The following is a 25,197-nucleotide window of genomic DNA, read 5'->3' as shown; positions in this document are numbered from 1 at the left end:
CAGCTAGCTTGGCAGATGGGTGGGATTATGGAATTTTAGAAACTCTCATCAGAGAAAGTTGATACATCCAAACGCTTGAAAATGCAACATTAAAATAAAACATTTCTCAGTTTGCCTTGGCTGAAGGCAAAACTAGCTCTGGGCACCCTTCCGCTACTGCTTCCCGCCCAAAAAAAGTCTCCTAGGTAGATTGGTCAGTAAAACTGCACAGCCCTAAAGCATCTGCCCCACACACAGCTACCTGATCGCCTGGGCATTAGCTCAGCCATGGTTCCATTTTCTTCCTGATTGAGTGTTTACATTAATTACCATACAAAAGAAAACACAGGAGAAGCTCAAAAGTGTCTACAGTATCCTTAAAAAAACAAACAAACAAACAAACAAACAAGATTCTAGACTCTGAAGAAGTCCTTTTCAAGAAGCAGTATTTGCTTACTGTTTCTTTAGACTTAAGTTCCTCTTTGACTACCCAACAGGTAAGCTAGCCACCATAGTGAAAGGAAGATTCTGGAAGGATGGGATAGACATGAAGGAGCATTCAAGGTTTTTTGTTTGTTATCGGGTTTTTGTTTTTAAACTTAGGCCCCAGGCAACCTTGATTGGTTGACTTGGTGGTTGGTTGGCTGGTTTTTAAGAAACTTTTGCTCTAGGGATCCACTAGTGTTCTAGGCATGGATAATTTGGTCAGCCTCTTAAGCGTTGTGATTTAAGGATCTTGGAGGCCCACGTTCTATTTGTTCCCAAATATCTTTCTGATTTCTTGCCATCAAATTTGCTCCAAACCAATCTTGCTTTTTTCTCTAGAAAGTCTTCTTTAGATTTAATTGGAGCCTGATTAGCCCATTAGAAAAAACAACTCCCCAGTGCTAGAAGTACTTTAAAGATAGCAGAACCTGTCTCAGTCATTGCACAGATAAGAAAAGCAAAATGCAGGTAAATTAATGATACCAACAATAATGATGCAAGTTATACTAATCATGCAGAGCAGAAACAGAACAGGAATTTTGGACTGTTCTTCTCATCATATCTTGCTGGGGATTAGTATTTCAGATCCTCAGACTGTTGCTTAGGAAAACTGAGAGCAGGTCTCAAAGAAAGGTGGCACAAAAAGTACTTGGGTAATCTTAAGAAGTCAACCTGTTTTTTCACCAATCTCAGTGGTCACACTATGGATCCATCTCTGCCCTACCCTTGGTCTCTGTTTACCTAATTGTAACTTGTTATGTAGTCCCCTTAAGATAATGAAGTCTTTGAAAATCCTTTTAGGGAAGGCCACTGAAGGCCTTCAATAAGATCTTATACAAGTCTCACATTTCAGAACTTTTCACAAATACTCTCCTTCTGACATAGGGGAGGGTTGGCAAGATGTGAAAGAATTAAAAATGGGAAGAAACACCTCCTTTGATGCATAAACCAGTGTAGTATTGGTTACCAGAGCACCTGTAGAATGACTTCTCTGAAGATGCCCGTGGATTAAGTACATGCTACCCTGAGACCTAAGGACCATTTGGTTTTGACCTACTGCTTTCTACATACCACCCACACTTACATACGTACACTATCGAAGAACTATCATCGGTATATGAAGAGTACAGAGGGACTTTTCATAAGAGGAAGGGCAGGGAGAAGAAGAAATTTATTAGGTCTGTATTGTAATGCTTCAGGGCTAGTTTTTTCCAGAGGCCGTGCAGATGTTCAGAACTTTAGAGGGCCCTGCAATACATAGACTACCATGGTCATTTCACCTTAGTTTCTGGAGAAACTCTCCCAAGGGTCTCTTAATGACTAATGACAGAAAGCCAAAGGGTTCTAGAGCACAAGGTACCCTTCCATGAAAGCATCGTTAGTAAGAACCAAAAGTGGTCTTTTCACCCATTGTCCCTGATCCAGGTCTGAAAATCATTTGTCTTTGGCCACTTGTGAAGATGCTACTTATCCTGCTGCTGAAAAGAATGTTGACATCCCAGACACTGGTTAGCTTCATGGCAGGCATCTTAGTTTAAATGATTTGTGCTTTGATCAAGAAGTGCAACCCTTTCCAGATAAAGATTTCCCAAGTAATAATCACCTTGTCTTCTCACTTTCAGGCTCAAAATTGGCTTAGAGTAAATAATACAAGTGGGGCAGGGTTTATCATTCCTCTGTTTTGTAGTTTCTTCTTTTCAGGGGCTCAATGAAAATATATGGTATCTACTCAAAGTGTAATCCCATGGACAGAGGAACCATAGGGTTGCAGAGAGTCAGACACTACTCAGCGTCTGAGCAGGCACTCAAAAGTGTAGTCTTTAGCTACAAAAAACATTTTAAAACACTTTCCCAATAATTGCTTTGAGGAAAATAGTCATTTATTGTCAAAGCATCCAACATACCCGATAATCTATAAAGTTTAATAAATCTTTCCAGGGATAAAAGAAACACATAACTATTCAGACTCCATTTCACTGGCACAAAATTACACTTTGTATTAAAAGGAAATACATATTTACATAATGATGACATTCTTCATTGAAGTCCATAATCATTTCATGATACATGCACTTCCCCCTGGAAACTTAAACTGAATGGTTACCTCCTTTTTATTTGTTTTGCTTATTTTTGTAAGAACACAAACTGTAATCAAGAAATGCAGGAAGCATCTCACCCTCCTCCTTTACTTTATATCTAAAATAAATTTTGCCCTTACATATAATTATTACATCTAAACGGTAAGTGCTTAATAATTTAAGTAGAAACGTATGACAAATGCATCAATATGTTGCAATATATGACATTTTAAAAAATGTACCTTTGTTTTTGGGAAAGTGAAAATGCGTGCATTCAAAAGAAAACCCTTCAAACAACCCACCCGATCAAAAATCCACCATCCTGTCTCGTGTGTGTGTGTGTGTGTGTGTGTGTGTGTGCGTGTGGTGTAGGTCACAGGTAAACATCTGGATGTAAAGGTTGGGGGAGACCACGTGTGTGTGCCTGTGTGTGTGCGCGTGTCTCTGGGTGTGATGTTTCCGGTCACAAGGAGGTGGTGGATGTCCTCGCGTGTTTGTTCCTGCAGGTGGTTCGACTGTGCGTGCGCGCGCGCGGAAGGCGGGGGTCCTCTCCGTGTCAATTATGCGAGGTCATGTGCCTGGAGAGGTGGTGGCGCTCCCTGAAGGACTCGTTGCAAATGGGGCACTTGAGTTTCTCCTCCCGCCTCCGCTTCACCAAGGGCTCCATGGCGTACTCCTTTTTGTGATGCGACCTCATGTGGTACACTAGGTCGGAGGTCATGCGGAAGGAGGCATTGCACTTTGCGCACCAGTTCTGCGCGGGCAGACACAGCGAGGTGAACGAGGGCGGCAGCAGCGTGAGCGCCGACGGCAGCTGCAACTGCAGGGGCCCCGCGGCCGCCGCTGCTGCGGCCGCCGCGGCGGCGGAGCTCTTGGGCCAGAAGGCGGTGGCATAGAGGAACGGGCTCTGCTTGGGCAGCCCGCCCGCGCCGCCGCCGCCGTTCGGCAGGGCCCCGCAACCTCCGTTCAGCTCCGCCGCTCCCTGGAGCTTCACGGCCAGCGGGTCGGAGGCGGCGGGGTACAGTCTGGTGGGGCCCACCCCGTCGCCGGGGTGGCACGGCTCGAGAGCGCCCAGCTTCTGGCCCAGCACCAGCGGGGACAGCTGCGAGAAGGAGCGCGCCGGCTGCGAGAAGGCGCTCTTGCGCTCGTCCGCCGCTGCGCCCTGGCCGCCGCCCGCCCCACCCGCGCCGCCCCCAGCGCCCGCACCGCCCCCCGCGCCGCCGCCGCCCGCGCCGCCCAGCTGCGGCACCGAGGTGAAGGCGCTGCCCCGCGCCGGGCTGCCGCCCTCCAGCCGGCCGGGCAGCGCGCCCCCGGGCCGCGGGGCCAGCAGCTTCTCGGTGCCGGCCGGGGACGCGGCCACGGGCGTGGAGGAGGAGCCGCCACCGCCGCCCGCGTCCTGCTCCTCGGCGACCGCGCCCCCGCCGTCGGCGGCCGCCTCCTCCGGCCCCCCGGCCGCCCGGGCCGCCTTCTTCACCTCCACGAAGGCGCTGCGCTTCGCCTCTCCCGTCTCGGGGCTGGGCGGAGCGAAGAGGCGGCCGTTCTCCTCCAGGCTGAAGTAGCTGCCCGAGTTGCGGTACTGCTGCGGCGTGCACACCAGGTCCTCCTTGGAGGCGGGCAGGGCCCGCTCGGCGAAACGGCCCCGGCCCCCCACCAGCCCCGCACCGCCGCCCTCGGCCGCCTCCTCCGGGAACTTCCTCTTCCCTTTGCCCACGCCTGCGGCGTTGCCGTCGGGACTCAGCTCCGCCTCCTGGTGGCTGCTGCCGCCGCCGAGACTCCGCACCGGGGAGCAGCTGCTGGCGCCCCCGGAGTTCTCCAACTCCCGCGCCAGGTTGTGAAAGTCCGTGGACGGCTTCGCGCCGCTGCCGCCACCAGCCGCCGGCGGGTTACCGCTCTCGGGGGAGGGCGCTGGGTAGTGGTGGACCGGGCCGGCTTTGCAGAACTTGGGGCCGGGACCCAAGGGTGCCTCCTGCGACTGCTGCTGGTCCTTGCCACCGCCGCCGCCCCCGTGATCCTTGGTGCCCACGCCGCCGCCTTGCTCCTCTCGGGGGCTCAGGTCAGCGCCGTGGAGTCTCTTGGGGCAGCGGAAGCGCAGATGCGCTACATAGGGGAACTCAAACTGGAAACGTTGGCTGCACTCCAGGCATGTGTAAGGGGACGACCCTGCTTAGTGAGCAAACAACACACACACACACACACACGATTACTCAGCATCGTCTCTAGGCCAGATTGCCATCACCCCCTCCACAAATCCACTTTCACCTCTCAGGGTCTGAGTGCCTGAAAACAAGAACCTCGGACAAGACCCGGTCTAACTTTCCCTCCAGATTTGAGGAGAGTGCAGGAATTAAGCCAAGCAGGTCCCGATTCATCCTCACCTAGCTATCCCAGCTTCGCCCCAGACTATACCTCAGAAGCTCTCTACAAGGTACCCCAAGGGAGGGAAGGCGCGCCCAGGCGCCAGAGTGACCCCGCCGGCCCCCACCCTCGGCCCTCCGCTAGCTAAGGGCCGGGACACAGGTCTTGAGCCAACCTACCATTCATTTTGCTGTGGGATCTAGAGGGGCAGAGCAAGAGTAACTCGGTCAGTTCTTTCCCGTACCAAACTAGTAACTCCTCATCTTTGGCAATCCTGCGGAGAGAGCGGTAAAACAGCTGTCCATTTTTTATATAGGCTTCAAGGTTCTGCTCTTCTTTATCTCTGGCTGATTGGACCAGACGCAGCCACATGAGACCTTCCGAGGAACCATTCGCCGCTGAGGTGTCTACCTGCAGTTTAGGGAAGAGAAAGAATGCAAGAAGGAAGGGGATGAGGGAGGGAGACTCTTGTGAGGGAATGAAGCCAAAGGAGCCAGGGCCTTTCCCGCTGTTATTATTTCTCTAAGAATTATTATCTGAAATGAAGTTTCCAAAAACTTGACCCAAGTTAACACCCATCCTCATGTTTGCAGCCAGCAGGCAAGGTAACATACCTGGCAAGCTACATTAATTATACAGATTATTTAAGTCGCAGGCTTGTGTGTGTGTGTGTTTTAGCCAAAGGGGCAGTGGGGTCTTAGTTGCCAGACCAGGGATCAAACCTGTGCCCCTGTTTTGGAAGGGTGGAGCCTTAACCACTGGACCACCGGGAGAGTCCTGTCTTTTTACATATTGGATGAATACCAAATTAGCAATTTTTTTTTTACAATTCAAATTAGTGCTAAGCCCTTTGAGAACTGATTTCTAAATTATCCCACATTGCAAAAGTATGTGGAATTTTGTCTGTTTTAGAAGTGAAAAGCAAACTTAGATTTTAAAAATTATTTTGTGACTTTTGCTCATCTTCTTTATTTTGACTTAAACAGCTAATGGTTCTTTGTAAAGAAAGAATAGGAAGTGACAGGACTTTGCACACTCAAACATATGGCTGGAATGATGTTTTATTGTCAAAACACCAACACTTTTATTTAAATACAAACTCTAGACACTAGCTAGCTTAACCAGAAAGAGTAATATTCCAGGGAACAGGAGGCCTCTGGGATTGGAAGGCGAATGCACCTAATATTTACAAAAAAGTACTTATAGGAAGTACTTAGCCTACAAATAGCCTCAATCCTAGTGAAATTTCCCACAGAGTTAAGGAAGTGGTGTTCATCTCCAGGAAAGCCCAGAATCCAGGCATTGATTTAGACATATCTGGCATTCAAAATCTAATTTTGTCACTTATTTCCCAAAATCAGTTGACAATACTCTGGAGTTTAATTTTCCTTTTCTAATTTCTGGTGTGTAAAATAGAACTGCATGTATCACTGCATTTTCTACATGTAGAACCTGTCTTAGCTTGTTATTAGAATGATTCTGAGTCTGTTTTTAAGAGGATTTTACCCTCATATCCTACAGAACATCAACCAAGACTTACCCGGAAGATGTAAGGGACCGTTCTCTTGTCTGTGGACTTGAGAGCTATGAAAGCTATGCTGTCGTACAAGGAAGTGTGGCTCAGGACGCAGGGACCGAATATAGCATTCTCGGGGATGTCGCAGGTGGTGTAAACGCTGGTAAAAATATCTGTCAGACACTGCTGGACAGCCTTGGCATCTCCCTCCCAGATGCCTCGCTGGATGCCCGAATCCTCCATCACCACTGTAGACAGATACATAGGACAATTGAAGAGAATTTACCTTCCTCCTTTTGCCTCTCTGAATCCAGGCAGAACGTTCTAACTACTAGACAGATTTTTCTGGAATTTGCTTGGTTTTTGCATCGATCTTATTTCAGAAATAAAGCCGATGGCAGATTAAATCTGGCATATGACAAAGATGCCAAAGAAGAGTACTTTCTTTTCCTTTAAAAATGTAAAGAGAATTGTGATGGGGGAGCTCAGAGTGGACTGACTGCTAGAAAGAAAGACAAACAGCGCTAGGAAAGAGGAGATGTTTTCTGACTTACCTTGGGGGAGGATGAGACAGGATGGGGGGGGAGGGGGAGAGAAGTGGAGAACAAAAGGATTTTTTTTTGCTAGCTTGTAGACTTTCTAGACTGAAAGAAACTTCTAACCTTTGGGGAAAAGCTCCTCTCTTTTACTCTTGTGTATTGAGTTGGGTGTCCAGGAGCTGGTTTTATCTTATTTTATTTTTCTTCCAAAGAGGGGAGCAGCACTAGTGAGCAGGCAGAGACGGCGGAGCATGGCGAATGGATTTCAAGTGGGGTGTCAGGGCCACTGATTCCGTGTCAGCTAACCTTTCTCTGCAGCCGACAAGAGGGGACGTGTGTCTGCTCATTACCATAATCCAACACTGTCCCTCCGAGGCTTTAATTAAAAGCAGCAAGCAGAGGTAATTATTTTCTTCTCGACATGCTTATTTATGGATGAGGGTGAATCCCAGTTACCTTGTTATACAAGGGGGTGGGTAGAGTCGCATGTGCCTCATGAAGTGAGCAGGTACAGAGCAGGACTGAAGTGTGTCCCCTGTCTGAAATACTGCGTGTGTAATGACTGGTGAATGTTCGCTCCCCCAGATCGGACCTTGTCTGGGCAAGAGGGGGCAGCCCCGCTTGAGTAGACCTCAGTAGGCTCTCTAGCTGTTTAATCTGCAGCAATTCAGAAAGTAATGCCCCGGCGGTGGGCTCTCTTTTTTATTAAGCTGTCATAAAGACACATTTTCCTTCCTTTGCCACTGGACAACCCCCCCCCCCCACAAGACTTATCATCAAAAAACAAATAAAACATACTGAAATTTTAAGGCAGCTTTGAACTAACTGCATTGTTCACTTTTGCTGACTGATTAGAAGATTCCTCCAAGTTGATTTTTCCCCAATAACATTGCCATAGGCAGATATTTAAGTATATTTTGTACAGTTTAAGTAGCAGGAAAGGGAAACCCAATTCTTTTCCTAAGAATCTGTTCTTTCTGGAACAATATTGGTAATGTCCATTTTTATCTTAATGTCTATTAATCAATTAATCTTGCAAATGTCATTAGAAGGTAGTGCTTTCCCCCCCTTTTACGACTAACAGAGCAGGAAACTTCGGTCAGCCTCTTTTCCATTCATTCTGCTATCTCCTCCAAATATCAAGTATGGGCTGTATCTGCCAGACAGGAATCAGAGAAAATATCCATAAAGTAGAAACTCCCTTTATTATTCTACAGCATTTACCTCTGGGCATTTTACCCCACCCAAGGTAGCCTTTCTGATCTCCAACTGCACATTTAAATTCATTTAAAAAAAATCTCTCAGCATCTCTCAGAACCTCCTTTTCAACGGAATTCTATTCTCTCCTTTTCAATTTCCTCAATTCAGCGTTTTATGCCCCAATTTTTCTCTTCCTTTTAGAAGTCTCTTTCACACAAACGGCTCATTGTGCCGAGAGGTCGCCCCGTCACTTCGGGCAACAGCAGGGACGCAGTCATTAAAATGCAGTCCTACCTAACAATACGGTGAAAAGCTCCTCGCTACGCCGCGCTAATAGGGGTTCGCGTCGCCGCTGCGGCCGCCACGAGCCTCGCGCCGCTCACAATAAGCGCTGGGCGAGAGCCTGGGCTCTGCCGCCCGCGCGCGGTCGCCTTCGCCGCCCAACCTTTCACAGCTCTGCATCCTCCGCTAGGCCCGGGTTCCCAGCCGCCCAGAGCATCCTCCCAGAGCCGGCCCGGCTCGCAGAAAGCCGTCGCTGACGCCAGCCGCTCGCCCTCCCCCGTAGGCAGGCATTGTCTGGCGGCCGCGCGCCCCAGTCGCTGGCTTCTTCTTGGGCAAAGTGCTCTCCACCCGCCCCTCCCTTTGTATAACCCCGTTGGCAGTAGCGCGCCCCTCCACAATTATTTCCTCCCCCTCTCCTGGATAATGAGAAGACGGAGGACAGAATTCTCCACTCTCCCCACCAAACCTGCCGTCCTCCCCCCGCCCACCCCACCCCCATCGAGGCAAACAGACTTACCAGGAATAAGGTCAGGATCAAATCGCCCCAATGAGGCCACCTGGAACCGGGAGGTGCAGACGAGTGTTTCTTTTGCCTATTATATCAGTGTATTTCCATGTCGAGAGGTGTTGGTGTTGCTGTCAAGTAGGGTCTGCCTAAAGGGAGGAGAGATGGAGAGACGCGGAGAGAGGAACCAGGGAGAGTAGGGAGAGGAGAGAGAAGACAGAGTTGTACAGATGGGCCCGATGCAGTGACTGACTGGCACGCAGACACACACTTTTTGTTTGCTGCACATAATCTGCCCAATGACGCGTGACAGCCCACGTCCCCTCCCTTTAACTCTTTGCTGGGCTGGGCGCTCCCTCCGGCGGCGCCGCCTGCCTGGAAGCGGTCTCGCCGGCCTGCCCGCGCCCCGCGCAGCCCCTGAGCGCTTTCTCCCTGTGGCAACGCCTCTCGGAGCTCGGCCCGGCTCAACACCTCCGAAAGCCTGGGCCCTCTGGGACTGGTTGGGGGCGGGGATCAGCTTGGGGGTCGGAAAGGGAAGTACCAAAAAGACCTGGAGAGGGCCTTTCCCCGTTTCTCTTGGCACCTGGAGAACCCCTGGCAGACGGCTGTCCACTCAGCGCGCGCAAGGACCCCGCGCGCATTTCCCCCGAGTCTGAGTTCTCTGCAGGGGAAAGGGGGGTTGTGGATTAGCCCCTCCAGCCGCAGCTGACACGCGCGGCTAGTTGCCTGCGGGGGTGACAAACGCTCGCCAGCGCTCTCCAGGAGCGCTCACACTACCAAACCCTTAGGAGCAAGACTCAAAAAGGATGCGCTTTGGTGAGAACTTGGCTCGGTCCTTCCTCGAACACGGAGATGGGTAAGGGGGATGGAGTAGAGACGCCGCCAGATCTCCGAAGGGGATTTACAGGGGTCTTTTGGTCCCAGTACACAAGTACCGGGCGGGAGAAGGGGTGAGGAGGAGACGGGTGGGAAAGAAAAACCCAGACTGTGGGACGCAATCTCTTCCTGCGCTTCCGCCCTCAGCCTGGCGCGTTCCGCCTAGGCTCCAAGCGGGTCCCCAGCCGGGGGAGGCCGGTATTCTAAGACCCCCTAGGGTGGGGAAGGTGAGTTAAAAGTAAAAATTATTACCGAGATGGGCTCCGGAGAGCTTTTCACGTCCAGCAGGTGGTGGAAGAGTGGATGGAGAGGCCGAGGCCGTCTCGGGAGCCTCGTTTGTGCGCTAAGCCACTTAGAGGCGCTGGCTTGCCCCTTTAGTGCAGCAGCTGATGCTAATGACTAGAGGTCTTGAACGGCCTGAAAGTTGACTCCTTCTGCAGGATTCCGCTACACATTTTCGCTGGGCGATCTCGGGGTTCTTTTTCGACATTCAACTCTCTCTGCTCCTAAGGGAAGAAAGACCTTTTGAGTGGTATAGACAGTCCTACTCCTTCAGCCCCAGCCACACCACCCCTACATTGAAGAGGGCAATCCATTAGCTTTAGGATAAATCGGACGAGTAGCCGATTAAAGTGGCCAGGACTTGAGCAGACAGCCTAGTTTGTATCCTGTGTTCAAACAAGGTAAGTAGATTGGGGGTTGGCGAAGAGCAGCTTAAAAGGAAAAGGTGTGTGCTTTGATGCTCTGAGACCTCCCTCCCGAACCCAGTGAAGCAGTCAGGCAAGGAGCATCTTTACCCCGGCTCCCAAAGTACTAGGAGGCCTGGAAAGAATTCTGCAGAGGAGAAATTAAAAAACAGTGCGAGGAATTTCCCACTGGGTTTTCCTGTCACCCCCGCTCCTCCCCTCTCTTTTCATCCAGCCCTGGCCAGCGCAGCGCTCCCCCCTCTCCCCCTCCCCGCCCCCCACACATAAATTCGGAATCCTTCTGATCAGACAGGGCCCATTGCCTAAGCTGGGACTTGGAGAAAGAAAGGTTGCAAAATCTTCATATACTAGGAAGTAAAGGGAGAATTCGCCCTTAATTTTCAGGTTAGTTATCAACTTTTCAAAGAAATCTCAAACTGCAGTTGCCTTCCATCTGAACATATCTTTTCCCTTATACTGTCCACACTTTAAAATAGTTTGGCTAAGGGCAACTCATGTAATGACCAAGGCTTAATGCTGAGAGTTTTCATATGTGTCTATATAAAAATCTGCAAAGTTATTTAGTCATCATTTGGCTTATAACTGGATGCTCCATTCATTACTCCCCTCATCTCATTCACACACACACACACACACACACACACACACACACACACACAAGCAGCCCTCATCACTTGTTTAAAGAAAGGGTGATGGGATTAGAAATGTCAAAAGAATTATCTCAAACATATGAAAAATAACTTGCAGTGTTGAAGAATTCAATTCAGTGAATTCAGAGAAAGAAGAAGGTGTAAACAACAGCAAATCAAGATAAAGAAGTAGCCATTAGAGGGTTGTGGTCCCTAAGAAACTACAGCAGAAGTGTGTGTGTTGGTGGGGAGGTGGCAAGGGATGGGGAATGGGAGTGGGGGAGTGCAGTGTTTTCAAACTTAATTCCTAAACTGTAGAACAAAACACTCCTCAGGGCCTTCTTTTACTGTTTTGTTTGTTTTTTAAGAGAATAGGAAGTTTGCTTTTCCCAGGAAAAGTCATCCATCCATGCAAACCACTTTTTAAAAATCTTCTTACATATTGTGAGTATAAAAGGATCTACCCCAGAATATAAGCATTCTGGAAAACCTTAGAATCTAAATGGCAGAAGGCATTTTTCTTTTCCCTGGCCTTTCCTTTCTTAAATATAAAGGGCACTTGGACTATGTCTTCTTTGAGGTACTGAAACCTAGACTCTAATCTGTATAAAATAATAAATATTTTTGGCACTGAAATTGGGGGTGAGGGAGCTTGGCTTTCCAAATGTCAAGCTAGAAAATAGCTAAGATTCTATACATCAAAGAGGAGAGAGATGTATTGAGAATCAGCCATCTGATTCTCTCAGTTTCACTTATCTTGCCCCATAATTAGATTTCTCCTACTAATTTTAGATAAAAGTCTCCAAATAAAAAAAAATTCCTACATTTTATGAATCCAACCAACTCTTTGTCTTATGCAAATATAGGTAAGAGTAAGTTTGAAATTCCTACTTTGAGGGTTTTCTAGTATTTTAAGAAAAACATATTTTGCTAGGTAGTATAAGTGACCTAAGTGAAAACTGTTAATTGGAGGTAAAGAAAACCTACAACTTACTTTAATTTCTCTAGAAATCTATGGGCTAAAATGGGGCATAAACCACTTTGAAATCATCCTGAATTATTACTTACTGGAATTCACTGATACTAAATGAAGGGTTGAGGCATTTATTCAGCCTCAAACAGTACTATAAAAATATATCTTGGTCAATACTTTTTATCTAATTCACATGGAACATGGGTTTATGCATATATTTAGAGCTCTCTTCCTTGGGATTTTATTTCCAATTAAATGATTAGAGGGATGACAATGAAGAGTGAGGGTATTTTTGCCTTGCCCCACTTTAACAAGGCTTCTTGGAATTATGGCAGAAAATACATGTGTAGACAACTGCAGCATTGTTTTGGAAGAGAAGGCTGGAGAGAGGTTGATGAATGATTCCTGAGGTGGTGCCTTTTATGACCTAAGTGAGAGGGTGGAGAAAGGGTATGAAAGGAAATCTGATACTTGAGAGTGTTACAATGGAAATGTCCTTTTTCCTCCCAGGGTAGAGAAAGAGGGCCTCAAATATCTCAACTTGTATGATAGGAGGCAGGTAAAGTCTCCAAGAATAACTCACTCAGAAGGATTATTACTTTATAAGAATGAAACACATTATTTTTCTTTCTCTCTCCCTTTCCAGGTCCTGGCTCATCCCCCTCCAATCATATCTCCAAAGCACTACACCAGTAAAGACTTAGTTTGAAATATATAGGTATATAATATTGTATATTTTCACACTGGAAGACAAGATGATGCCAAAGAAGCAGATAGATGGTGGAGACATTTTCCTAAGCTTATTAGTTTCCTACAGGGAGGTATCTGGAAGGAGCTATGGGGAGACTGGGGGAGACAGATTATGGAACTTCATGGAGGGGTACTGCACTGCCCTAGCCTTACCAAGGAGGATAAAGAACTTTCTAAGGGATAAGTCAGAGGCAAGAAGAGGCAATTGGCTGAACTGGATAAAGGTTTACAGGAATGGGGAGGGGGCACTTTGCTTTATATAAATATTCATGGCAAAATCAGTCTGGATCTGTTCCTCACCAAGGGTTATAGCAGATTCAATAGGTTATAAATGAATTAATGTTTCCTAGGCTCATTCTAGGACAGCCAGAGACTCAAACGATGGATAATTTTGTAGCCTGTGAGGAGGGACTCCAGGCTTCCAACTGCAGGGATCATTACTCCTCACTTACATTTTTCTCTCTTAGGCTCTTCCTCTTTCTCAATAGATGGTAACTGTTCTTAATCCCGTTGCTACAACTGCAATCATCATTATAGCTATAAAACCTTCTCTCTGAGGGATCTCAAGTTCCACTTGCCCTTCCTTCTGTTGGAGTTCAGCTTTGAGCTGGATAGCCTTTGTGCAATTCAATTTCTCTCCTGGATCTAAGTTGTAGTCAGCTGGTTTAAAGGACTTCTGAAAATGACTTCCAGCAGAGCAAGGAAACTGTGGTGATACTGAAGGCATCTATAGTGGTTACTATAGATCTGAAATGAATGCCTCATGCTCACCTGTGTGAATGTAACCTGTGAACCAGATCTACTATCCAGTATCCTGGCCCCCTGCATTGTCCCAGATTTTATACTCCTCCAAGGTGAATATCTAGAGATCTGGCAAGGAATATTCTATCTAATCCTCAGGTTACAAAGTCCTCCCCAGAATCATACATACAGTCCTTGAATATATCTTAGTAGGTGGAGTAGGGTTGTTGCTTACTTGCCAAGTAGTGTCAGACTCTTTTGTGACTCCATGGACTGTAGCCACTCACCAGATTCCTCTGTCCTTGGGATTTTCCAGGCAAGAATACTGGAGTGGGTGGCCATTTCCTTCTTCAAGGTGGAGTAGGGTAGGAGGAAGGAAATGTAGACAGGGACATAGTCAGCCCCTCCTTATCCTCTGGGTCAGGGTTTCCAGATAGATAAGGGACCAAGGGGTGTTCAGCAGTCTCAGATTGGCGGCAGCATCAGATTTTGAGAAGACTGACTCTAGGCCTTAGGAATGCCACCAAGTTGAGAAGCTCTACATCACATTTCTTTACACAGCCAAGACAAGGGAATTATCCCAATACTCAGCACCTGACTTCTACCTCTTTTCCCCTTTATTTTAGGCTTTCCAGGTGGTGCAGTTGGTAAAGAATCCACTTTACCCCAGGTTTGACCCCAGGTTAAAAGAGAGATGCTTACTGAAAAAGTGCGTTCATACTAGGCAGATTTGACTCCCTGGCACCTGATCACAGCTAACCTTTGAAGAGCATATAGCATTCCTCTCCTGGGAAGGGGGTCTTGTCAGAATGCATGCACACTCAGGACTTTCTAGCTAGGAATCTGTCCATGGCATACTTTCCTGAAGCCCGAGGAGACATCTGATTTTCTCTAACAAAAAGGGAGGCAAGAAAGAAAAAGAATGAAAAGGATAGGAGCAATAGATACCCATCACTCACCACAACAGTGACGACTCACATTACTTTGTTAGAGCCTTGGAAATAGTTTAATTTTTTCACAAACTATGTCCTCATACACAAACTGCTTCCCTGGTCATCTTGCAAATTGGATTGTTTGAGTGAAAATTATCTTTCATGATTTCAATTCAAATGAGTTGCATGTATTTCATAATTTAATCTGGGGGTATTAATCTAGCAGCACAGGGGGAATGTCTCTGAAAATAGTATAAGGAAGGCCCAGAGCTTTTTCATCAGCACTAAAAAATGATCAGTGTAGGTCACGAACAATAGTACTATCATCACTACTATAAGCAATATTGTATACACATTACAAAGTGGCAAAAATGATAGGCAGGGGGACTGAAACTTGTATTTGTTCTCTTGTACTAATACTTTCTTACTGAAAAGCCAACTTCCACATTGATTTGCTAGTCTTCTGGTGATGTCATATAAAGGTAACCAAGATATAATTCATAATGTCCTCTAAAGTTTTAAAGAAAACCCATACTTTAAAAATAAATAATATCCAGAATTGTGGGAAAAAATTCACAAATTCTTAAGAAGAATGAATACACTAATTTAAAGACCTGAATGTTGAGTTTCCTGAAGGCCTAGAATCCAATTATGTCTGAACAATTTTATACCTGATCAGACATGGTCATGTAGGTGTGGGGGGGGGGTGGGGGGGAAAGAAGGAGAGGTTTTTCTTGGCTGCATGTCTACAAAGTAGTCACTTCTTGTTACATGTTTTCATGTAAGATGCTTTTGAGAATATATGTGACATCATATAGGAAAGCAATTGCTCCCAGAGAAGCAAAACAATAGAGTTCTGAAGAATATGTTTTATATATATCACTCTAGTAACAAGTATCTAGTGTATGTGATCAGGTGCCTCACAGTGTTATCTACATCCTAGAGTCAGTTTACCTGAGGCACTAGGAAGTTAACTTTTCCAAGGAGCTTCTGAACTTGTGAAAATGTCCTGGGGAAAGTCAATGCTCTGAGAGTGCAGCCCGTTCCATTTCTTATCTGGGAGACTGAATGAGTTTTTCTATCCCTAAAGCCACTCACAGCTGAGTTAGGCCCAACATTTGGGCCTCAAGGCAAGGCAGGGAAATGTTTGCTAGCCTAAGACAATTCTTGATATCTGGATTCTCCTCAGCAGCCTGCAGGTCTCAGTAAAGGGCCACAGAGCTAAGAGTGCAGAGAAAGCCAAATAACAGAGATGAACTTGGGTGGGCTAAGGAGGCTTCCTCACGATGGACCCAAAGAGCATCACCCAGACAGTACCACAGAGGGCAGACAACACTCCCATTACATTTGGAGTGACACTGGGCAGAACCAGACAAGCTTTCGGTGCAGGGTTACTCTTTCAGAAGCAGTGCTAGCAAGCCGGCCTCATTGAGCAGGAAGACGCCGCGCAGCGCTCCCAGTGCGGGGACAGACATGCCCTGGCCTAAGGTGGGGGGAAGTGCAGTTAAGCCCCCTCCCCTCCAAATTTTCCGTGTTCTCCAGTCTCCTACCGCCTGCCTGGAATTAGCGCCAACTCTGGCCTCCTGCTACGCGGCTAGTTTCCCTGTGGAAAGGCTTCTGGAGCGCTGGGCTTTTGGATACCGCAGCTCCCCCTCACCACGCCCCCCTGGTTGGTCCTCACACGGCGCCCCCATCCCCTTTTCCCAGGGCCCGCGGTCTGTGTTCAGATCTTTCACTAGCTGAGCTGCCCGTGACTGCTCCCAGCCTTGGATTTTCTCCTCGGGCGAAATAAGGCTGGCCAGAGCTGCCTCCGGGGTCGCGGCGAGGACTCAGTGAGGAAAGGAGGGCGAGCGCGCTCTGGAAAGCCAGTTGCTGAGCAGATGGTAAGGGATTACTTCCAAGAGCCGGAGTTAGTTTCATTTCAGCCTTGGCCGTCCCAGAGAGCTCTCAGTGCCTTCATAAAGGAACGTTCTTCTCAGACGTCTAGAGAACTGACCCGAGAAGGACCACCACCAACTCAGGTTTAGGCCACGACTCCATCAGAGCAACTATCTACCTCTGTTGGAATCCTGGCCCCTGACGAGTGGCAGGTAATTTAACCCGTCCGTGCTTCAGGCCTTCTTCTGTGAATCAAGGGTAATAAAGACAGCTCTTTTTATGACGTTACTGTGAGGGCTGAGTTGATATTTAGCAAGCTCAGAGAACAAAGTCTGCTGCTGCTGCTGCTGCTGCTGCTGCTAAGTCGCTTCAGTCGTGTCCGACTCTGTGCGACCCCATAGACAGCAGCCCACCAGGCTCCCCGTCCCTGGGATTCTCCAAGCAAGAACACTGGAGTGGGTTGCCATTTCCTCCTCCAATGCATGAAAGTGAAAAGTGAAAGTGAAGTCGCTCAGTCTTGTCTGACTCCCCATGGACTGCAGCCTACCAGGCTCCTCCGTCCATGGGATTTTCCAGGCAAGAGTACTGGAGTGGGGTGCCATTGCCTTCTCCGGAACAATGCCTAACACACATTAAATACCTATTTCAGTGCTGGCTCCTCTTACTGATAGTAACACTGCCTTGGCTTCCCTTTCAGAAAATTTAAGAATTGTACTGTGCCCCCGCTTTCAAAGCCACTCAGTGAAGGCTGAGGATTTCTCGATGTTTCTAACAGGAAGGACGTCCTGTAGGATAAAGTAAGAAGGTATGAGGGCTGTGTCCAGGTGTTTAGGGATCCGCCAGGGCCCAAACACAGACTTCACGGTAGAACGAGCGGTTTTTCGGCCGGGATCCTGGGAGATTGGACTTCTATCCCTCATCCCGGCCGTGAGTCTTTTCTTTAGACCTGGCAGCGGCACACGTTGGAAACGAGGGCAAGTCCGGGCAGCGCGACCCCGTAGGGGTGATGAGCCTAGGAAGGCAGGGCTGTCCGACTCAAGTGTCCTGGCCAGAATGCCAGAGCCGGGCGGGGCAGAGGAACCTGAAGCCCCGGCCGCCGGCCCCTACCGGGACTCAGGGCCTGGGAGCCGCGCGGCCCTTTCTCTTCCTCAAAGGGCTGAGGCGCAACCGCGGGGCTCAGGAGCAGGTGGCCCTGAGACCTGGTGGACATTCCTGGACCGTCCCTACACACGCCCGCGTTCATAGCAGCGGGACCGCACTACCGCCGCCTCAGCCACGTGACGGCACCCTGGCCCCGCCCCCGACGTCCACAAGCAGTCTGCGCGGGGCCTTGTGGGCCGCACGGCGCCCCCTAGTCCCAGGCCAGGGCTTGGGGCAAAGCCTCCTTGCCTGGATCCCTGCTGCTTTCGGGCCTCTGCAGTGGCAGTGCCTTTACCCCAGGCCTACAGTCTCATGAACCCTCCTGCCTGGGCAGGGACAGGTAACAGAGGTCAGTGTGGGCTCTTCTGAAGAGTCCTGGAACCATTGAACCAAAATTTGGAATCCTAAACACTTAGATTTGCACCCCGGGTCTGCAGTCTACTAGCTGTGTGTCTTTGAGCCCACACTTAACCTCTCTGAGGTCTGATTTCCTCATCTGGAAAATAGCAGAAACACCACTGGTCTCTTAGAGTCACTATGAATATTGTAAAAGCAAGCTTGGGTTCAGAAGCCAGCTGGCCCAGTTGCTTGGGTTAGCTTCTCTGTTCTCCTGTTAGCTGTGAAGGAAGGGGATCTGTGAACTAGGGTTGATAATCCTTAACTCAAAGGGTTGTAAGAATTAAAGGTGATAAGCCTGTTGGGGGCATTTAGTCTAGCACATGGTAAGAGCCTAAACAGTTAATTAGTTAAAGCATCTCAGTGTCTGCCACTTTGAAATGCTGGGTAAATACAGTTTTTTAATCTTAGTTCTCCTAATCTTTTTATCCTCTTCAGAGAGAAACAATGTAAAGGTCCATGTGGCCACGTTGGGTGGTAGTGCACACAACCAGGAAGAGGCAGCTTGTGGCAGTAAATTAGGTGACACTTCTGAAAGCTACATGCCTTTCCTTCTGGCTCTTCCTCTTCAGTTTCTAGGGACAAGGTAAAAGAATAGGAAAGGCAGGGAAAAGGAACTTAGAACATGGAAGATGCTCAACAAATGTGTCTTGAGTAGAGAATGGCATTTCAAATATTGAGACAAAGGGTCTGTCTGGAATGGAATAGGAGACCCAGAATTGGGGTTGGCTTCCATCTCTCTGCACCTGGCTGCCAGTAGGCATGCTAAGAGCATTTCTGTGTGACATTCTGTTTTTGGCTTCTGGGAGGGGAAGATACAGGGGTGAATTATCTTGGGGGTGAATGAGGCCTTTAATGGAGGGATGGGATCTATAAATTCCCCAAAGCTTGAAAATTCAATTTAGAGTCCAGGAGCTTACATCCATAGGCATCCCTTAGTCATCTTTAAGGCTCAGACCCTTTCAGAGGAGGAAAGCACACCTGTATCACCATATGCTTCATCACTTGCCTCATTCTCTCAATACCAGGGTCCTCTGATTTTTCAGATGGGATCACTGATATGCTTTTTTGTTCTCCATAGATAGTAGGATAATGGAGGATGATGCTGCACCAGGAAGTAACAGTCCATCGGGGGAAACATGGCCCCAAACAGCATTCAAGAACCATATCCTTCTGTTTATTCTTAAGGGCAAAGAATACTGATGCAGGAACAGCAATCTAAGGTATTTCATAAACTTCTGGCTCTTCCTCTGCTCTTCTCTAAGACCTTGACTAAAAAGCGTTGGAATAGAAAGGAGAATAAAATGAAATAAAACCATTTCCTCAGTGTTTCACCGCCCCCCCCCTCCCCAATTCCAGGGCAAAGGCAACAACTGGTGAGAAGGAGCTGCAACTTAGAAAAGATTTATTTTTCCTGGCCATAAATCTCATCCCCTTGTTCCTCTGCCCAACGAAGCATGCTAAAGTCCTTTTCCATAAAGTATTCAGTATTAGAGCCACAAAGCTCCCCCAATCAGTAGCCATCTGCTTCTACCATAACTGCTGCTCCCGAAGCAGGGAGAGCAGCCGCAGAGAAAGGGCACCAGTGTTAGGCTGCCGGACAAATGAGGAGACTGAATAGCTTTGGTTTGCCTTGTGTATCTGTATCTATAGAGACAAGAGAAGAAAGGCCGCATTATATTGATACAACAATTGTAAAACAAAACACGGAAGAGGCATCTAAAGGGCAATATCGCATGCATCAGGGGTCTCCAGATAAAAGGGGCACTAACAGATTTATAGAAACCTTTAATTGGTTTTCAATTGAAAGCTAAAGAGGCTGGGGCGAAGCTGTGAAGAGTGGCAAAGAGCCCCCCTTCAGCTGTCTGGGAGGCGTGATCGATTTCGCGGAGGGCGAAAAGAAGGATCCGGAACCCGCCCGGCGCCTGGGAGAGGGCAGGGAACAGCTCCGCGTGAGGAGCTTTGCTCTGGGGCTACGGAGTGACTGATTTGATCTTAATAACAGAATTTCTCAATCGTTCTCTTTTCCTTCCCTTCCTTCTTCCCTTCCTCCCATCCTCTCTCAGACCAGTAGGCAAATGGAGAGGGAAGGAAAGGATGCAAGAGTAAATCTAAGTTTCCATCTCCGGAAGACATAGACCCCAATCTGAAAACACCAAATTCTGCCGCTAGGAAGGAGGCGTCTTTGGAAGAAACAGGAGTCCCGCCCTCACCCTATCCCAGTCTTCTCCTCTCTCCTTCTTTAGACCCAAACAGGAAAAGCTAAGCATCACTGGAGACTGTGCCCTTACTACGGGAGCAGTCTTCGCTCGCGCCCACTGGCAGGTTTCCGAGCGGGTCTCTCCCTTCGGCGGGCACCGCGCGCCTTCGCTTAACCCCTTCCTTTCCGGCCGGCGCCCTCGGCCCCCCGCCCCCCACCGCCTCCGCCGACGGTGCCCACCCACACAGCAGTCCCAGACGCCCGGCCGTCGGCTCCTGAGGCTAATTTATTGGCCCGACCCTCCATTATCTTTTTCGATTTCCTAATTAATCAAAGATAAAAAGCAATGGTGCAAATTACGATTATGAGGGAACTGGAAGACGGTTTTGAATAAAATGGGAGACGGGAAACGTGATTGATTGAACGACAGGAGGGTGGAGAGGGAAATCTCAAGTGTGAGGAACAGGCCTCAGGGGCTGAAACCTTGACCCCCTCCGTCTAGCGAGCTGACCCCCTCTGCCTGCCCTAGCGCCGTCGCCACGGGTCAGCCCCAAAGGAGGTCAGTTGTGTCGGAAGGCTTCGGAGGAAAGAGAACTGGATTTCTTCTCGGGCTCCAACCTCCCCGGGCGCCTGCCGCCTAGCTCACTCGACCTTCCCCACCCCGGCCCACTCCGCAACCGCCCCTACAGGAATTTCAGGGCTCCTGGCCGGCGATCCCACTCGGGCAGGAGCACCCCCGGACTGACATGCACCCCCATTACTGCGATGCTGTGTCTCGTCGCCAGTCTCTCACGGTTTTCCGTCTGTCTTTGGGTATTCCTCTGGCGAAGCGAGGCCAACTCTTCGTGAAATTGCAGGAAAACAAGTCTAGTAGGTCAGAGATTGCATTTGCTCGTGTAAGGGATTAATAGAGCCCCTGTCTGATGCTGCCTTGCAGAATTACGTTCGGGATTAAAAGGCAGACACGGCGCGGGCACCCATTTTGCATTTTCTGGTGGTTGTGATTAATATTTCCAAGGGGATTTGTACTGGGAGCTTACGAGACGCACTCTCGGGGGTCTAATGCCAGACGGCCGCGCGCAGGGCCCGGCAGGGGGCCTGTGGGCACGCGCGCAAGCCCTGGGGGGATTAGAGGGGACGCCAGGCACCGAGACCTTTTAGCGCCTTCCCGCCTCCACCCTGATCCCAGCACAATTTCTACCGAAGACCGCAGGAAGGACTGCCCGGGGAAGCGGACTTTAAAGTCTTATCGGGCTCTCTATACGGGAAAAGGCCCTCGAAGGGTCCTGACTCTAGGGTGGGAGAAAAGGGCTCGGTGCCAGGCCGCTGAACTTCACACATCCGTCCAGTAAAGAGAGTTCCGAAGTCTGTGTTCAGGGGAAGCGCTGCTCCCAAACGCATCACTCCCCTCCCCAAGTGACTCAACGGACCCAGGTCAGGAAGAGGGTGATCTCAACCCTTTCGAACCGCCATTCTCAGATCTGCTTTCCGGGGGCCCACCAGGATGCACCTGCGGAGGGGAGCTAGCGCCTAGGCACTAAATACATCCCCCTTCCCATCGACCCAGGAGGCGGACAAACCCGCGGGTGAAGGGACCGGGAAAGGAGAGGAAAGATGCAGGATGCGCAGAAAGGGAGAAGGAAGAGAACCTGGCAAGAGAGGAGGGGGAAAAAAAGAGAGGCAAATAGGAGGCGACAGAGAGGAGCGGAGAAAAGTGAGGAAGCGGGTGGTCGCAGTTGGTGGGCATTACCGCTCTCCGGCAGAAGGGGGCACCTCTTGGGCCGGGACAGCCTTCGACAGGGCCGGGGCGGGACGTCCGGGCGGAGCCCGCCCTCGGGCAGGGGCTCCGGGGTGCTGGGCGCCCCCTCCTGGCGGCTGCGCGGCGCTCAACTCGGCGGTCCCTCGGGTGCTGGGGTCCCGCGCCGGCTCGGCCCGCGGCGCCGGGGACCCGGAGGTGGTGCGGGGGAGGGAAGTCGGGAGACCTAGGCGGTTGAGGGTGCCGGGGCGACGGGCAGGGCCCCCCACCCCCCACCTCCCGAGCCCTCCCCAGCGCGCTCCTCACCTGGGGCCTGCAGGGCTCCTTCCCCGCGGGCACGGCTCTGGCGCGCCCCTCGGCGGCCCGGCTCCTACCCCAAGCCGAGCCGGCGGAGGAGCCCGCCCTCCTCGCCGAGCAGTCGCGGTCTCCGCCGCCGCAGCAGCTGGGAGGGAGGGAGCGACCGGCGGCTGCTGCCGGGCGGCGTCTGGGGGCCGCGAGCCGAGCGCGAGGAGCCGCCATCTGGAGCCTCGGCTGCGGGCGGGGTTGCGGGTGCCAGGGAAGGGGCCGGGCGACTGGGCCCGGGGCGCGCGAGAGGCCGGGGTCCGAGCGGCGTGGGAGCGGAGGCCTGGGGCTGTGATGGGAAATGTGCGGGAGGGGGTCTGGCCCCTGGGGAGGGGGAGCAGAGGCCTGCCCCCTTTCGGGCCCCCCCTGAACCCCGGGGCAGTCCCGACCCGGAGGTCTAGCGAAAGATCGAGGCACCCGCGTGGCAGTCCCTCCCCCTGGCGGGGTGGAGAGCTGAGGCGGGGGGGCGGTGTGGGTACCAAAACTCTCCTACACGCTCACACACCCGCTGCCCATCAGAAGTGGTTTTCTCATTTCCCTTTCCTCCCACCTTGTCCATCCCACTCCAGGAAACAGTCCCCTCCATACGGCGTGGATTTTTGGACACCTCCACATCACTCCAGAGAACTTTTTCAGCCAGAACGTGGGACAGACACTGACAGGATACCATCCTTTGGGATAAATGCCATCTAGTTTCCGGTGGACTGTGGAAAAGGAAGGGGGTGGTGGTGTGGGGGAGCGCATTATTGCACTTTTAGCGTAGCGTGGAGGGGGGCGGGGGATAGGGAATGTCATTTCTCCTCTCTCTCTCTTTTTTTTTTTTTTTTTTGTATTTCAGCTTCAATATTTTTATACCTTGAACTTAAAAAAAAATCCTCTCTTCTAAGTTTAGATGGGGGCGGGGAGCAAACTCAAGGAAGAGGAAAGGCGACGAACGTGGGAGAGAGCCAACGAACTCCAGTCCTCCGGCTTCCGGGCTGTCCCTGAGGGAGATGTCCTCAGCCATAGGTTTTAGCTCAGTGCAGGGGGAACTGATTGGGTGTATGGGTGGTGGCGGGAAGTCCGGAATAAAAAAAGAAAAAAAGAAGAAGAAGCCATGCTCATTCCCACCCCAAGGCATTAAAAGACACTCCCTCCCCCAGCTGTCTCGTGTCCGGCAGAATGGCATTATGTAAAAGATCTGGCATGTCACCCAGAGGCACATCTGGTAGGTGTAGATGACATTCATTAGCACAGGGCTTCTGCTCCGCAGCATGCCAAAGCCCTGACAGAGATGCCCGCTGCCAATCATTCATTCGCTGCCAATCCCAGAGCGTGGCCGGGCGAGATGGCTCCCTTCCACCCTGGCACAAGGACTGTAGGAAACAATGTGTTGAGATACGAAGAGATGAAAGCGGGGCTGAGGACGCGAGGCACCCAACTGATGTATCCCATGAGGAGATAACGGGGCAAAGAGTCATTTAGCAACAAAGCATATGCAGGATCTCAGGGGGGAGGCTTGGGCAGGGGTCTGCCTTCCTAGGATGCACTGAGGGAGCAGCAGGGGAAGCCCTTCAAAATCTCAAAGTTGGAGCTGCTCCTCTAGAAATACACAAAGATCAACCCCCTCCCACATTACCTGTAAGACCACTCTCTCTCCCCTACCCTCTCTCTCTCTCCCCACACCCGTGCCCCCACGCCTTCTGTACCTCTGTGTCCCTAACTAGCTCTGAAAAGATGCACTTCTCTGCCCTCTTCAGGGTTTCTGGTCACTGATATAAGGAACACCTTCCTGTTTTTAATGTTCCACCGAAGTCTTTGCCTTGTAATTTGAGGAGGAAGAGAGTCTGTCAGGCTACCTTTACTGCATTTGAAAAAGTAAAGTGTGTTTAGGGACTAACTGTTGCATATATTAACAACTTAAGTGAAAAAAAAAGGGAAATGTCTTGTTTCAATTTCTAGCCTTTCAAAGGGTATAGAGATGAACAAGGGAAAGCAAGGGAATTTTTAAAACAGCCGGGGATGGATAAATGTAAAATGCAGGATAGAAGTTTCCTCTGAGGTTTTTTTTCTTCTTAGGCTGGGTTGTGGTTACTTAAGTGGACAGCATATTGTTTTTTTTTTTTTTAATGTCAGGCACATATTTTATAGATATTCTTTGTGTCCATTCCATATTTAGTAAAACAACAACAAAACTCAGAGGCTTTAGGGCTTGTGGAACTCAGTATTTAAGTTGAGTATAACAGCTTGTTATTGAATATATGTATACATATTATGTATAAAATTATAATACTCTTTTTAGTGCAAATATGTACTATGAAATATTTGGGTCATTCTTATACTGGCTCATGATCACAAGATGACTGCCGTAATTCCAGGCATCACACCATTAAGAAAGGGAAGGGCAAAGAAAAGTAGTTGTTTCCTTTTATGTTAAGGAAATACTTTTGGTTTTTATTTATTCCCTGGCCACAGATACTTGCAAAGTCTGGGAGAACCAACCTTTAAAATGTAAAAAGTTAGAGATAAGGATATTGAGAATGGTTGTGAGTTGCAACCAAGGGTGTCTGGCAAAAAGTTCAGGGCAGAGAAGACTTAATGCTAGCATGAGGCAAGAGCAGATTATCACATTTTATTGTATTATTTTAAATAAAAAGATTTGTTCTCATTATTGTCATTAAAACTGATCAGTCAGGGATACCATACTTGAATTTAGCAACTTCTTTGTGAGTTTCATCAAATTCTATTTCACAATAAAGGCTCAAGCTTACTCAACATGTTTATAAGACAGAGACATAAACTCTGACTTGTATCTGAATAAAATTAGTTTGGGGAGGAAAAATATAAATAGAGCTAACTTGTTTACAAACCTAAATGAAGCAAGGAAAATGACTCCTGTTAGAAGGACTAGAGTGTTAATCCCAACTCTGTTAACTCACTATATATGTGACTTTGGAT

At 49.3% G+C, this 25,197-nt stretch overlaps 1 protein-coding gene across 3 annotated transcripts; it reads right to left on the bottom strand.

Moving 5' to 3' along the window:
- Positions 1-2,323: 2,323 nt before the first annotated feature.
- PRDM8 (PR/SET domain 8) lies at positions 2,324-22,361 on the bottom strand. Of its 3 annotated transcripts, none has more exons than XM_043448099.1 (6): positions 22,225-22,361; positions 10,069-10,322; positions 8,953-9,089; positions 6,439-6,662; positions 5,078-5,309; positions 2,324-4,706 (listed from the first exon to the last, which is right to left on the bottom strand). In XM_043448099.1, the coding sequence occupies exons 4-6, from the start codon at positions 6,655-6,657 to the stop codon at positions 3,100-3,102; spliced, it is 2,058 nt and encodes a 685-aa protein (XP_043304034.1). In that variant the 5' UTR covers positions 6,658-6,662; positions 8,953-9,089; positions 10,069-10,322; positions 22,225-22,361; the 3' UTR covers positions 2,324-3,099. The 3 variants fall into 3 exon arrangements, with proteins under 3 accessions (XP_043304034.1, XP_043304036.1, XP_043304035.1); XM_043448101.1 differs by having other exon boundaries at positions 2,324-4,703; XM_043448100.1 differs by having other exon boundaries at positions 8,953-9,085.
- Between the last annotated feature and the right edge of the window lie 2,836 nt (positions 22,362-25,197).

The sequence above is a fragment of the Cervus canadensis genome, chromosome 26, assembly GCF_019320065.1.
Source record: "Cervus canadensis isolate Bull #8, Minnesota chromosome 26, ASM1932006v1, whole genome shotgun sequence".
Lineage (NCBI taxonomy): Eukaryota > Metazoa > Chordata > Mammalia > Artiodactyla > Cervidae > Cervus > Cervus canadensis.
Note: the sequence above shows the minus strand (reverse complement) of the source record. Positions and strands in the feature narration are given on the sequence as shown.